Genomic DNA, 15,281 nt, shown 5'->3' on the forward strand with positions numbered 1-15,281 from the left:
TTAGGGAAGAATGTTGAGTGTCCAGAACATCTGACATCTGTGAGATTCCTATCTCAGACCAATCCACAGGCTAAGAGGACAGTACTGATTCTTCTCAAGAATGTACTTTTTACTGTAAGAACTCTCAGCTTTTGTCTCTTATTCGGAGCACTCTGGGTATTGCCTAGTTGTACATGTATTTCCCATATGCAAATCCCAAGATCATCAAATAAATCTTTATTATGTATGTCTAGCCAAAGCCTCCTGATTCGTTTACAGACAAGTTTAAATCAATTCCCCTGTCCTTCCTTAGCATTAAAGAATGAGAGCTCAAGCCTTGTCTGACTGGATGCACAGATGACACAGATAAGGAGATGCCAGTGGCAGGACCGACCTGGGACTCCCTAATGCTGGATTGTGAGCCCCTCAAGAGCAGACAGACCCAGCTTGAGCTGTGGGCACCGGCCCTAAGACAGCTACCATGCAGCCCAAACTCCTCCTATCCTATCTAACAAAAGAGTAATATGCTAATTGACCATACCTTCGCTACACCCACAAGCCACGCCCACCAGCCAATCAGGAGGGAATATGCAAATAAACCCAACCAAGATGGCTGCAGCAACAGAGAACAGGAGGGAGGCTTGGGTTTCCCTGGCAATGGAGGAAGCCAAGCTTTCCACCTGCCCTTGCCGGCCCAGGCCTCCACTCAATGCTACAAAGTTTCAATTACAGAAGATAAATAAATTCCAACAGAAATGGCAGCAGCCACGGAGCTGGAAAGAGCAGGAGGCTAGGGTTGCCCCCGGCAATGGAGGAAGCCAAGCTTTCCGTGCACCCTGGCTGGCCAAGGCCTCCGCTTAAGGCTACAAAGTTTCAATTATAGAAGATAAATAAATCCCAACAGAAATGGCTGCCGCCACGGAGCAAGCAGAAGGCTTGGCTCCACTCCAGGCTACAAAGTTTCAATTGTAGAAGATAAATAAACCCCAGATACCAGGGCCTCCGCTTGGGTCACCAGGGGGCGTGGCTGGCCTGCAAACCACCACAGGCCCCTTGCCCAGGCCGCCCCACGCCCCAAGGGAACCCCCACCCTGATCCGGGACACCCTTCAGGGCAAACCAGCTGGCCCGCACCCATGCACCAGGCCTCTATCCTATCTAATAAAAGAGTAATATGCAGATTGACCATCACTCCAACACACAAGATGGCTTCCCCCATGTGGTCAAAGATGACTGCCCACATGTGGACACAAGATGGCCACCACAAGATGGCCAGCAGGGGAGGGCAGTTGGGAGGGACCAGGCCTGCAAGGGATGGCAGTTGTGGGCGATCAAGCCTGCAGGAGAGGGCAGTCAGGGATGACCAGGCCTTCAGGGGATGGCAGTTGGGGGGACCCAGGCCTGCAGGGGAGAGCAGTTGTGGGGGACAAGGCCTGTAGATGAGGGCAGTTAGGGGTGACCAGACCTGCAGGGGAGGGCAGTTAGGGGTGACCAGGCCTGCAGGGGAGGGCAGTTAGGGGAAAACAGGCTGGCAGGGGAACAGTTAGGCATCATTCAGGCTGGCAGGGGAGTGGTTAGGGGGTGATCAGGCTGGCAGGCAGAAGCGGTTAGGGGCAATCCGGAAGGCAGGCAGGCAAGCAGTTGGGAGCCAGCAGTCCTGGATTGTGAGAGGGATGTCCGACTGCCCGTTTAGGCCCGATCCCACTGGGATCCGGCTTCAAAGGGCAGTCGGACATCCCTGGAGGGGTCCCAGATTGGAGAGGGTGCAGGCTGGGCTGAGCCTCTAGTGTGAAATAATAGGAAAGACTTTGGCCCCTATGTTGCACTTGATGCCCCATGGTTACACTCTGAGGCTTCCCAGCCATCTGGTTTTACAGTCAGTGTAACTAGTTATCCTTTAGTGTTGTCACCAGGGTTGGACCTTGTGATTATCTCGGATTTCCCTTCCTGGTAGCCAAGCACAGAGCTAACTAGGAGGGAACATGGGGTGTGACTGAAAGTCATATTGCTTGCCTGACTTCTTGAATGATATCAGAGTTCCTGGATCCTGGTACAGATAGATACACAAACACTCTCTTTCCTTGAAATTCTCTCCTTCCTTGGCTTCCAACTTCTCTGACCCAGGTTCTCCTCCTACCTAACAACTTCTCAGTCTCCTTCACTTTTTCCTAGAGCTTTCTAAAGGTGGAGGGAGGGTCCCCTCAAGTTTCCATTTTCAATACTCTCTCTTTAAGAACTCTGTGATTTTATTTTTTAATATATATTTTATTTTTTCCATCAACATTTATCACCCTATACCCTCCTCCACCTTCACCCACACCCCTCTTCCCCCCGCCACCACCACAATCACCACACTATTGTCAGTGTCCATGAGTTTTCTCCCTCTTTCCTCTCTCTCTCTCTCTCTCTCTCTCTCTCTCTCTCTCTCTCTCTCTCTCTTTTCTTCAATCCCTCCCCCCAAGCTCCACCCAGAGCTGTCTGAGTCAACAGAAGGGGGAAGGAAATTATGATGGCCTGGCCACGCAGCAGCTGGGAGAGGGCACCAATTTTAATCATTCAATGATTACTATCCACCCCACTGGGGAAGAAAAAAGTGGAGGGTAGTGACCTAAAGCAAGAGAGGACTGGAAGCAATCTTTCTGGCTTCCCCCAACTAGCTTCTGGGCTTTAGAATCAGGGTTCAAATCACTGTGCTACTTACCTACCGACAGTGAACCTGGGAAATGGCCTAACTTCTCTGAGTTTCTGGTTCCTTATCTATGAAATGAGAATGATATCACCATGTTCTGCACACCATTATTAAGAACTAGAAGTTTTGCTTAGCCAGAGTGGCTCAGGGGTTGAGCGTTGACCTATGAACCAGGAGGTCACATTGGATTCCTGATCAAGGCACATGCACTGCAGGCTGGATCCCCAGTAACAGGGGTCAGGTAGGAGGCAGCCAATCAGTGATTCTCTCATTGATGTTTCTCTCTCTCTGTCCCTCATCCCTCTTCCTTCTTCTCTTTGAAATATATATATATTAAACATATATATATATTTATATATATATATATATATATATATATATATATTATGTAACATTGTAGAGCAGGAGGACTGTGAGATAGCCACAGCATGGACTTGAGACAGACATGAGATTGAATTGCCCCCTTACCATAACTGGCTGTGTGAGTCTGAGCAAGTTGTGGTGAGGGTATCACCGAGCACAGGGCTCAACATCTAGGTTACTGTGGGCACAACCAGCAGGCTCATTCAGGCTGGCTAGCTCCTGGCCAGCTCAAGGTGTTTCCCTTTGCCTGGAAACGGGAAGGTGTGGCTGAGGCAGGGCCTGCAGGAGAGCAGCTCAACTGAAAAGTGGGAGAGGAACCCCTGCCTGTGAGAACCAACTGCCCCTGGCTGAAGGAGATAAGTGAGTGGAACAGCATTTCTGGGCTAAGGGCTTGCTTGAAAGGTGCTGGGTCCGTATTGTGTGCTGGGAGAGTGGGGTTCCAACCCAACCCTGGAACGAGGTAAGGTAGGAGTAAACATCTTAGGAAGGGTTCCCTAAAGTCAGGAGGCAAGTTCAGCCTCAAGCTATGACCCAGAGCCCTTGACTAGCAGGTCCCAGGGACTGATGGTGTTAATAAGAACAAAGTGTATCCATACACAACCCCTACAGGTCTGGACCAGGACCAGGCCCCAGTAAAAATACCTGCCGCCTGAGCTTCCGACCATGTACTCCTACAGCTGCCTGGCGCCAGGGGAAGGCTTCTGGCATCCACTGCAGCCCCTCACCTACACCTACCTGCCTGGCCCCCTGCTGCTGCCCTCCATCCAGGCCCACAACTTCTGCAGCCGGCCTCCAGCCCTGAGCGCCGGCGGCTGGACGGCCCCGCGGGAATACCACAGTTTCCACGGCCCGGGCGCGTCCCCGGGGGCCGCGCCGCTCTGGTGGGCCTTCCCGCAGGCCTACGCCGCGGCCCTGGCCCCGCCGCTCCCGGCGCCCGGCTACCCCGGATCGTTGATGCAGGCGCCCGCGGAGACGGGGGCCACGAGCTGGGCGCCGTGGCCCGAGGGCGGCAGCCTGCAGGCGGAGCTGCGCTGGGGCCTCGTGGAGCGCGCGTGGGGCCCGCGCCTGGAGCTGCCGGACTTCGTGCGCCGGGAGCTGCGGCGCGTGTACGGCACGTACCCCCGCACCGACGTGCGCGTCACTTTCCGGGGCGGCGAGTTCTTGCTGCAGGCCGCGCCGCGCGTGGGCGAGCCCGAGTACCGCGCGCAGAGGCGCCTGCTGCGACCGCCCGCCAGCAGCGGCAGCAGCGACAGCAGCCCCGCCGGGGAAGCCGCGGAGCGCGACCGCCGAAAAGCGAGGAAAGGCCTGGGCTGAGGGCGCCACGGGGTCGGCGGCCGACCGGGAGCACGCGCGCCTCTCCTCGGCTTTGCATCGGGACGGGATGCACCTGTCACCTGTGTGCTTTTTTTTTTTTTTTTTTTTTTTTTTTTTTTACCAACACTGCCCGCCGCCCCTCTCCTGCACTTCCTTGATTTCTCTCCTGTTATTGCTGGATGGTGGGGGAAGAGCGAGGAGGGATCAAGGACATCACTGGGTGGGTGTCCTGTTACTCTTCCCTTTTACTTGGACTTGGGAGGCCTGGGTGTGGGGTGAAGAAGGGCCTGGACCCTTTGTTTCCTCTCTCTCTCCTCCCCATCTCTTCCCCTCAGAAGCCTGCGGTGAGCCCCCATTTTCCCTTTCTCTTCTCCCTCTAGCAAAGCTCCCCGAACTCCCCAAGCTGAGGGCCCACCTATCTCCAGCTTGTAATGAAAAATAAATGAACATAGTGAAGTGTATACTGAGAGATCATTTGTATGTGTAATGTGAGCCTTACTTCCCTGTCTGGGGTTCAAAGAGTTGGGAGGGGTTAGAGTGGCTCTCTGGAAAAAAAATGTGCCTCCTCACTGGCTGCACCCAGCCCCCGCTTCACTCGCCTGCAGTGTGCAGGACACCCTCGCAGGTCCTGCGGCCCCCCACCCACAGAGAGCTTCTGAGGGCATAAGCTCTTGTTGAAGCATAGGTGGCAGGCATGGCTGGGGAAGTGATATCTAAGACCTAGACAGGGCTGGCACTGAGTTTCTAGTCATGTAACTAGGCACCCTGAGCCTTACTTTCTTTGTCTGTTAAAGAAGCATAAATCCAACCCAACCTACCTGGAAAATTCACTAGGGCTGCAATTTAAGTTGCATGTCACTTCTAGTTTCCTGATTCTTGCTAATAGTCTTTAATAAGTTGAATTTGCAATAATTGCGGGAGTTTGTTGGAGGGTTAGGTCCACACATCCAATTTTAACTATGGGCTAGCCAGACCACCTGATCTGATCCCTAGGCTGTATAAATTTGGCTCCTTGTGGAATTGCTTTTATTGAACTTTCATTTGTAAGTGGCCAAAGCTGCCTGGGTATTCAGCTATGTTATTGAAGCTATAGATCATCTGATTGAACACTGCTGTGTCTATGAGGAGCTTCATGGAGAAGTTCTCTGAAACCCAGCACTTGGGAAAGGTTTCTCCTGGTGAGTGGTTTTTCTGTTCGTGCATTTGTGGGGGGTTTTAATCTTTGAAATACCAAGTATCTAATAACTGATCATATTTTTCTCTTTGCCCTCATTTCTAGGGAGCTCAGAGCCAAGTTTGCTTAGCATCTTTTGTGCAAAGCCTGGATCCTAATTTGTTATTCCTAGTTTCATCTTATTTTCCTTTCCTTTTTTCTTTTTAACTGGTGACCCAGAACACGAAATTTGTGCACATTAAAAGGGGATTAATTAGCCCTAGCTGGTTTTGCTCAATGGATAGAGTGTCGGCCTGCGGATTGAAGGGTCCTAGGTCCGAAGCCAGCCAAGGGCACATGCCTGGGTTGCGGGCTCAATCCCCAGTAGGGGGCGTGCAGAAAGCAGCCAATCAATGATTCTCTCATTGTTGATGTTTCTATCTCTCTCTCCCTCTCCCTTCCTCTCTAAAATCAATAAAATATATATATATATATTTTTTTTTTAAAAAGGGGGGGATTAATTAGAGGAAATAATTTAATATTGCTATTTGCCCTTTCTCTATAATAGAAGTGTCAGAGATGAAAGAAAATTAGTAAAATGTATATGAAAACCTTCCTCCTGTCAGAGTCTGGGGCACACCACGAGACCCAGAGTCAAGTCCCTGCCCACCCACATGCACCTCAAAATTGCGTGAGACCCAGACCCAGCTGGCCCCCCGCATTGGGCTAGATCCAGACCCGGCCAGTCCCACTCTTGTCAAGCCCTGCAGGGCAGGGGGTGGCATAGCCTCAGGTCCCCTGGCGGGGTGCCAGGATGGGAGGTGTGGCCTGAGGTCCCCCAGCCCACACCGGGGCTCGGGGCGTGCCTTGAGGTCCCCTGTCAAGCCCCGCCAGGAGGGGGGGCGCAGCCTCAGGTCCCCCGGCCCAGCACCGGGAGGGGGGCGCAGCCTGAGTTTCCCCAACCCAGCACTGGGGTTGCACCTTGAGGTCCCCCGTCAAGCCTCGCCAGGTGGGGGGCATAGTCTGAAGTCCTCTGTCAAGCCCCACCTGGTGGGGGGCGCAACCTGAGATCCCCCAGCCTGGCACTGGGGCGGGGGGAGCAGCCTGAGGTCGCCTAGCCCAGCACCAGGACGGGATGCGCACCTTGAGGTCCCCCATCAAGCCCCGCTGGGTGGGGGGCATGGCTTGAAGTCCCCTGTCAAGCCCCACCAAGTGGGGGGCGCGGCCTGAGGTCCCTGGGCCTGGCATTGGGGCGGGAGGAGCAGCCTGAGGTCTCCTAGCCCAGTACCAGGACGGGAAGTGCACCTTGAGGTCCCCTGTCAAGCCCTGCCGGATGGGGGGCACAGCCTGAGGTCCCCTGTCAAGCCCCACGGAGCCGGGGGAGGGCATAGCCTCAGGTCCCTGCTGATTGCTCGTTAAGGCTCCTTATGGGAACTTGGCCTCAGCTGTGGGTGCAGCCATCTTTGTGACGGAGTGATGTCAATTTGCATATTCCCTCTTTATTATATAGTATTATAAAACATAGGGAGGTGATATAGGTCTTCTGTGTGACCTTAGGTGAATTACTTAATGTCCCTGAAACAACTTCCTCATTGCAAATGGATATGATAGTATTAGAACCTATATCATAAGGTTTTTGAGAAGATGCCATGAAATTCTGCACATAAAATGTTTACCACAGTTCTGTTCAGTGGTTAGAGCATCAGCCCATGCACCGAAGGTTCAAGGGTTGGATTCCAGGTCAAGGGCACATACCTGGGTTGGGGGTTTGCTCCTTGGCCCAGGGGGGCACATTCGAGAGGCAACCAGTCTGTGTGTCTCTCACATCAATGTTTCTCTCCCTCCCTTCCACTTTCTCTGAAAAGCAATGGAAAAAAAATATTCTTAGGAGAGGATTAACAACAACAACAAAAATGTTTACCACAGTGCCTGGCAGATACTAAATGCTCAAATATTAGTGATTTTTTTTAAAGTTTGCAATACAAAAATATAGAATATAGAATATGGGAAGTTAACAATCTTTTCTAATATCCCTCACCCCCAAATGATCACTGGGGTCCAATCTATTTTTTTCTGTACACATGGTATTAATTACTTGAAAGGAACCTCACTGTTTTTGCCACCTGCATTTTATATTAAGTATACTTTGGACATCATTTCATGCCATGCACATGGAGCTACCTCATTCTTTAACATCTTCCCAATATTCTGTAACATTTGAATTCCTTCCAGTTTTTAGCCACTGAAAGTCCATCCAATAAATTTCTTGAGTGCCTATTATTTGCCAGCAACTTGTACTAGGCCCTGGGGATACAGTAGTGAATAGACAGTTTCTGCTCTTAGTAGGAACACATGGGGATGGGGCAACAGGCAAAGAATAAAGGGAAATTGTCATAAGTACTACAGTGAAAATAGCGGCTGAAATGGACAATGCAAGTGGAGTAGTGGAACTTAATTAGAATAAGGTAATCAGGGAAGGCTTCTCTGATGAGGTAACATTTAAACTGAGATCTACAGAGTATGAAGAAGCTGGCCCTGCAAACAGAAAGTGAGGGGGAAGCCAGGCAGAGGGTATGGTGGGTGCCAAAACCACAAGGAGTGACATTTATCTTCATTCAACAGGCATTTGAGAGCCTACAATAGGCCAGGCAGTATTTGAGACACTGGGGCTATAGGCGAAACCCAAGTAAGTCCCTGCCTTCATGGACCTTACTTTAGAGATGCAATGTGGGGAAATAGAGGATGACAACAAGCAAATGGGTGCATTCATGATGTAATGTCTGATAAGTGATGGAGTGCTATTTTCAGTGGGATATTTAGAGAAGGCTTCTTTAAAGAAGTGACTTTTTTCTTTTTTTGAGAGAGAGCGGAAGGGAGAGGGAGAGAAACATTAATGTGAGACTGGAACATAGATCCACTGCCTCCGGCATGCCCCTCATCAGGGATCGAGCCTGCAATCCAGGCATGTGCCCTGACCAGGAATTGAACCAGCAACCTTTTGTGCATGGGACAATGCCTAACCAACTGAGCCACACTGGCTAGGGCTAAAGAAGTGACTCTTGAGTGGAGAGAAAGACCTTTGCAAGCCATTTGAATACCTGGGGGAGAAAAGCAGGTGCGACGACAACCTGAGGCTGGAATGTTTTTCCCCGTGAGTGAAAAAGTGGTAGTTAATGAGATTAAAGATGAAACTAGATCCTATGGCACCTTGAAGCCATATTGAGAATTTTGGACTTTATTCTTAGGGGGGAAGGTTGTGAGCAGGAGAAAATGTGATCAGACTTTTAAAAAATTATTCTGGATGTTGTATGAAAAAGAGACTGTAGATGGGTTTTTGAAGTAATACAGGCAAATAAGATGATGATGTGGTCATATTTGGAAGTAGGGAGGGTAGTAGTAGTGAGAAAACAAATAACCTTGAATATGCAGCTTGATCACAAACACAAGTGTTAAATTGTAGAATATAAAGTCTTCAAATTAGAAATTGAATCATTGAACAATGACTCTCTAGTAGCAACAAACACAGCCAGCTCCCAGATCTCTGATTCTAAATTCCATTCTCCACTAAAAGGAGCAAAGTCCCTTGGAAAATGGCTTATTCCAAGGCTGTGGCAAGGAAGGTAGGCGATGAGCCTGGAACAAATTGTGCCAGAAAATAAAGGACTACTCAAAAAATGTCAAAAGAACAAAGGAACCCTAACTGGTTTGGCTTAGTGGATAGAGCATCAGCTCACAGACTGAAGGGTCCTGGGTTCAGTTCTGGTCAAGGGCATGTACCTTGATTGCAGGCTCATCTCCAGCCCCAGGGCCGGGTGCAGGAGGCAACCAATTAACGTGTCTCCCTCACATCTGTTTCTCTTTCTGTCTCTCTCCCTCCCTTCCACTTTCTCTAAAAATCAATGGGAAAAAGAGAAAAAAAATCTTAAAAATGGGAAAATATAGTTGGGTGAGGATTTAAAAAAAAAAAAAAGGCGGCCCTGACAGGTTTGGCTCAGTGGACAGAGCGTCGGCCTGAGGACTGAAGGGTCCCAGGTTCCATTCCGGTCAAGGGCATGTACCTTTGTTGTGGGCACATCCCCAGTAGGGGGCGTGCAGGAGGCAGCTGATGGATGTTTCTCTCCCATCGATGTTTCTAACTCTCTATCCCTCTCCCTTTCTCTCTGTAAAAAAGCAATAAAATATATTTAAAAAAAAAAAAAAAAAAGAACAAAGGAGCCAGTCTGAAGGGACTTCCACTAGCAAATCAGGGACAAGGTAAGCATCAAAATAGTCACAGGAACAGATTATAACCTGAATAAAATAAGGATGCATAAGTCTATACTAATATTATCTAAATAAATAAATATGAAAGGAAAGCTCTTCCTTACAGTAGAAGGAATAATGAAATTAGAAATGCACCATTCCTAACCATTACAGTAATTGATTCAGATGAGAATCATTCATGGATACTAAAACTAGTAGGTAGGCCCTAGCCGGTTTGGCTCAGTGGATAGAGCGTAGGCCTGCAGACCAAAGTTTCCCGGGTTCGATTCCGGTCAGAGGCTCGTACTTTGGTTGCAGGCTCCTCCCTGGCCAGGGCCCTGGTCGGGGCTCGTACAGGAGGCAACCGATCGATATATTTCTCTCACATCAATATTTCTGTCTTTCCCTTTCTCTTCCACCCTTCCTAAAAATCAATGAAAAAATATCCTCAGGTGAGGATTAAAAAAACAAACAAAACTAATAGGTGAAAGTTGGATGAGAAACAGGATATTTATATAGTTTCAAAGTATGTTCCAATAAGGTATTTATTAATTACAAAGCAAATAGTAACAACTTAGTAGTATAGTAGGGAAAACAGTGGATAACACTTGAACTCCATCGCAGTACTCCTTCTTGAATAAGGTCTTTCTTACCATCTTTAACAACAGTGTCTTGAAATTGTTTTCTTTACCAGAGACAAGTCAACATCATGTGATCTCTGATATGTTAAACTGGAAAACACATCAATTCAGCAGTAATGCATAATCATGAGGAAACATCAGATAAATGTAAATTGAGACACAACCCCGCTGGTCTTGATTGTTCAAAAAATGCCATAAAAGGCCGAAACCGGTTTGGCTCAGTGGATAGAACATCGGCTTGCGGACTGAAGGGTCCCGGGTTTGATTCCGGTCAAGGGCATGTACCTTGGTTGCGGGCACATCTCCAGTGGGAGGTGTGCGGAGGCAGCTGATCGATGTTTCTCTCTCATCGATGTTTCCAGCTCTCTATTCCCTCTCCCTTCCTCTCTGTAAAATATCAATAAAATATATTTTTTAAAAAATGCCATAAAAGACAAAGGAAGACAGAAAAACTGTTTCAGGTCAAAGGAGACTAAAGAAACATGAAAGCAATGCAATGATCCTGTTTGGGATCTCAGACCAGAATGAAAATTGTTATGAAGGACATTATTGGGACAAGTAGCAAGATTTGAAATAAGGACTACAGAGAGAGAAAGCAACGGGGCAGAAGGTTAACAGTTGGTAAATTTGGTAGAAGGATAAGCAAGAGTTCTTTGCACTATTCTGGCAACTTTTTTTGTAAGTTTGAAGTAATTTCTAACTAATAATAAAAATGTAAAAAGTAAATTGAATTTCTGGGTCAAAAGGATACACGTTTAAAATGTACTACATATCTATATTACAGATTTTGTTTTAATATTGGAGAATTGTCTTTATGCTTGTAAGCCTCCTCAAATCTTGTTTTGAAACAAGGCAAGTTTCAAGTAAATTTTGGGTTTCACACTAAGTAACATGTGTCCTGATTCCCCTTCCCTCTCTATCCTCTTGGGCCCAAACCCTTGGAGTCTCTCAATTTCCCCCATCTCTGAGGGATCTGCATTGCTCACACACATTTCTCCCAAGGCTCCCACTTATGCTCTGGAAATGCCCATATGCTGCACACGAGTTTATCCCTGTCCTCTGATTAGAGGCTTTTGAAGGAGGTGCTGCCACTCAGCTCAGTTCCGCCTGCCCTGTACTTTCAAACCCCAGCGCTTGCTCCTGGTCCTGTGGATGTAAGGGAGTCCTTCAGGGAGCCTGGATGCTTCCTTCTTTGATCTTTTCTTTGAACTTGACATTTAGATGCTTAGAAATCATAAAACATCTGGGCTGCCAGGGATCTTGTTAGTCATCCAGGTCCAACCCCCTCAATTTACATTATGCTGGGAAATCAAGGCCAAAGAGAAGTGACTCACCCCAGGTCACACAGTAGGTAGGAATCCAGAGGTCCTAGATCCCAGCAGGGCTTGGGCCACCAAATGCTGATCCTGATGGCCTCTTCCTCCTGGCCTTGTCCCAGCCTTACCCAACCCTGGAGCCCTTCACTCAATTAATTTTGACTGACCAATTTTTGGGCCACCTCTCAACTGGATAGCTCACATTCTACTCAAGGGAGCAGGCCATGAGCTAAAGCCCTGTATAGAAACTATTAACTCAATTCAATCTTCACAAAACTTTGATGTGGATATAATTATTATTCCCACTTAAAAATGAGGAAAATCAGGCCTACAGAGGTTAACAACTAACCCAAGGTCACACATAGAGAATGCATTTGGGAAATCTGACTGTAGCCTTAACCTCTAGGACACACTGCCTGCCTCTTCATTGATGAGACACACTCAGAAAAATTTAAGGAACATCAATTAAAAAGCTGTGTGCAGAACACTGGACTAGACACTAAGGGGCTCATGAATCGAGCCATGATGGAGGGGAGTACGGAGGATTTCTAGGAGATCGTATGTACCATTGGGGAGAGGCTTCTTGAAAGAGGCACCTGACAGAGGCTTTAAAGGATGTATAGGATTCCAACAGAGTGATGGGGAGGAGGGGTCTCAAGAAGCACTGGGGAGGAACCATGGCAGCAGAAGCAGGAAGCAACAGGGTTTCATTGTAAGATCAGGCTTCAAAGCTAAGTGGCGGCCATACAATGAAAGACTTCAATGGCAAGGTAAGGAGTTTTGGAGGGTCATTCAAGTCTTTGAGCAGAAGAGTAGCCAGCCCAAGGAGCACCTGGCTGGGCCGCGGTGAGCCTGAGCCATGATCTTGGTATTGGTGGTGTAGCACAGCCGGGCACCAGAACTGAGTCCCTAGGGCATTTGCTAGAGCTCACAGCCTATGGAATTCAGTTCTCAGAGCCAGGTGGCCAAAGTTCTCTCAGCCTGGATGCTGCCCTCCCATGCTCATGTCTGTGAATTTTTCCCCATTCCCAGGATGGGTCAGATAAGGAACATGGGATCTCAAGATTCCTACTATCCCAGGGAGGGTCTAGCTTGGAGCTGAAAATAGGGCCCGTTGCTAGGGAAAGGGGCAAAGGTTCTTTAAATTTCAAAAGGAATTCATGTAAGACATGAGGGGAGGGAACTAAGGGCCAAGGCAAGAATTCTGTTCCCCTCATCTCATGCCCAGATGTGCTCCTCCTCCTAGTGCAGTGGTTCTCAACCTTTCTAATGCCGTAATGTAAATATCTGTAAATATCTGTCGTGGCCCCCAGGTTGAGAACCGCCAGCAGGGTCGCCTAAGACCATCGGAAAACACAGATATTTACATTACGATTCATAACAGTAGCAAAATTACAGTTATGAAGTAGCAACGAAAATAATTTTATGGTTGGGGGTCACCACAACATGAGGAACTGTATTAAAGGGCCACGGCATTAGAGAGGTTGAGAACCACTGTTAGTGGGACCAGATGTGAAGCTGGAGGGGTTAGGGGTTGGGAGAAGAGCCAGAACATACCTACTGAGAAGGGCATCTTTCTAGAGACTAAGTGGCTTCCTGAGCCAGAAGGGAGCTCCAAATATGGATCCCCACGATTGCAGCCCAGGAGTCCCAGCTCCCTGAAAATCTCATCTGAAGTACCTGAAAGATAGGAGAACTGTAGAGAAAGATTTCCCTGAAACACTTTCACTTTCTAGAGCATCAAACTGAGGGCTGGGTACTAATCCCACTCACAAGGCAGAGCTGCAGCCTATCTCTCAAGAGGGAGAGGCAAGCCAGCAGGCTCAGGAGCCACCCTACCCTCACCCTGCTTGAGTTGAAAGAAAGGGGGTGGCACTTACCAATGACGCCTCCTCTCTCGCTCCAAGGACTGGATCTGCAGTGATGCTCTCAAAGAGAGCTCCTTAAATAGGGCCCCATCTGCCCCAGCCAACTCCTGCCCCCGCCCCATCCTGGCTCTTCTGAGAAAGGAGGAAGGTGTGGGAGGGCTGGGCACACTGCCCAGAGAGCCCTTTCTGACCTCAAGCAAGAGTGGGGACATCCCTTCTGCACTCCCCCCAACCCCTCATCCAGAGTGTCCCCTTCCTCACCTCAGTCTCTGAGTCTCTCTCAGCCTTTGAGACCAATCAGCTGGGTCCTTTCTCTGCTCTTAATGTCTGGGAAATCTGCCCTTTATGCCTAATTCCTCAAACATAAGCCTCTAGCTTTCCCAATCAGCTAAGGAGACCCAAGCACCCAAACACCAGCTGCAAAATTCACTTGAGGGAACTGGGAGAGAGGAGGCATCACTCTACATCCTTGCAACCTGTGTGGCTTTAAACTGCACCCAAAGGCCAGGTGGAGTTTGTTCCCATCTTGGGGAGGGAGAGACTGAGAGAAAATAAACATCTTAAGGCCCGGCCAGCTGTGGAATGCTGAGCAGGACAAGTGTTCCCGGGAGCCCCCACTTTACAGTTTGTGTGTGTCCTTGTGCCTGTGGTTGTCTCTCTCCTCAGTCCACCCTCTGTCCTCTGCCCCAGAACCTGGCCCCTGCTACATGGAGTTGGCACTCTCCACAGTTTGAGCTGGGAATTTAGGGGTTCACCCCAAGAGGTCTTTCCCATCATCCTTCCCTGAAGGATCAGGAAGTTCTTTCTGATGAAGATAACTAGTTACATCCAAGAACAGGTCATGGGGGAGGGAAAAGGCAGTGTCAGGGATGGCTACAGGAGTCTTAGGGCCCAAACTAGGGACGGCTACTGAGGAAAACTGGCAGTTCCTGTAATGGGGGTGCAGGGAGAGACGAGTGATCATCAGTATTGTGCAATAGGTGGGGTGCAGCAGGGAGGATGAGAGATTGGGGAAGGGGAGAAATGGTCAGTCTTTAGAGAGCTGGCAGAGGCCTGAGGCTGTGGGGCTACCCATCGTCCCCTTCCCTGGGGCCAGTCTACCTGAGTTCAGAGTGACTGTTACCACACCCCTCATTAACCCCAGCAGCGCCAGACTGGCAGCGGCAGGGTTTTTATGGGAGCACAAGGCCAAATGTGCTCCCTCCTTCCTCCCTCCCCGTTTCTGTCCCCTCTCTCCAGCAGCAAACATCTGTTGTTTTGGTGGGAGCTGCAGTGAGAAACTGGGCTGGAAAAGGAAGCAGTGATTCCCCTTTTGTCCCTATTTTGGTACTGCCTCAAGTCCTTAGGGGAGAGGGGAGGATGGGACTTTCTAGTGGACTGTGACTCCGCGGCAGCGACAGTCTCTGGGTCCTCAGCGCGGTACAAGGGGACTAGCCCTGAAAAGGAGCTCATCCCTGCTGATTGGGGATGAATGAGTTCATTCTTAAAGGGAACTCTTTCCCTAATGACCCACTGTGGGGGTTTTTTGAGAGGAAAACTCCCCACAGGGTAGCTTCCCCACAGGGTAGCACCCGGAATCTGAGGCAGCAGGAACCGAAAGAGGAAGCTGAGGCGGTGCTAGGTCCCGGAGTTCAGGTGCCCTGTCCTAAATGAGAAGCCCTGTCAACATGGGCATGAAGGCACTGGCGGTAAGCATGGCCTGCAGGCCTCCTGGATC

General features: G+C 49.3%; 1 protein-coding gene across 1 annotated transcript; it reads left to right on the forward strand.

The window, feature by feature from the left end:
• Nucleotides 1–3,693: 3,693 nt before the first annotated feature.
• On the forward strand, nucleotides 3,694–4,420 carry LOC308257795 (uncharacterized protein C10orf95 homolog; the record flags this gene model as incomplete). The annotated part of the gene is made up of 1 exon (XM_080687864.1): nucleotides 3,694–4,420. One exon carries the CDS (start codon nucleotides 3,694–3,696, stop codon nucleotides 4,342–4,344), a length of 651 nt encoding a protein of 216 aa, XP_080543990.1. The 3' UTR covers nucleotides 4,345–4,420.
• Between the last annotated feature and the right edge of the window lie 10,861 nt (nucleotides 4,421–15,281).

This window comes from Plecotus auritus (assembly GCF_963455305.1).
Source record: "Plecotus auritus genome assembly, chromosome: 9".
In the NCBI taxonomy this organism is placed as follows: Eukaryota; Metazoa; Chordata; class Mammalia; order Chiroptera; family Vespertilionidae; genus Plecotus; species Plecotus auritus.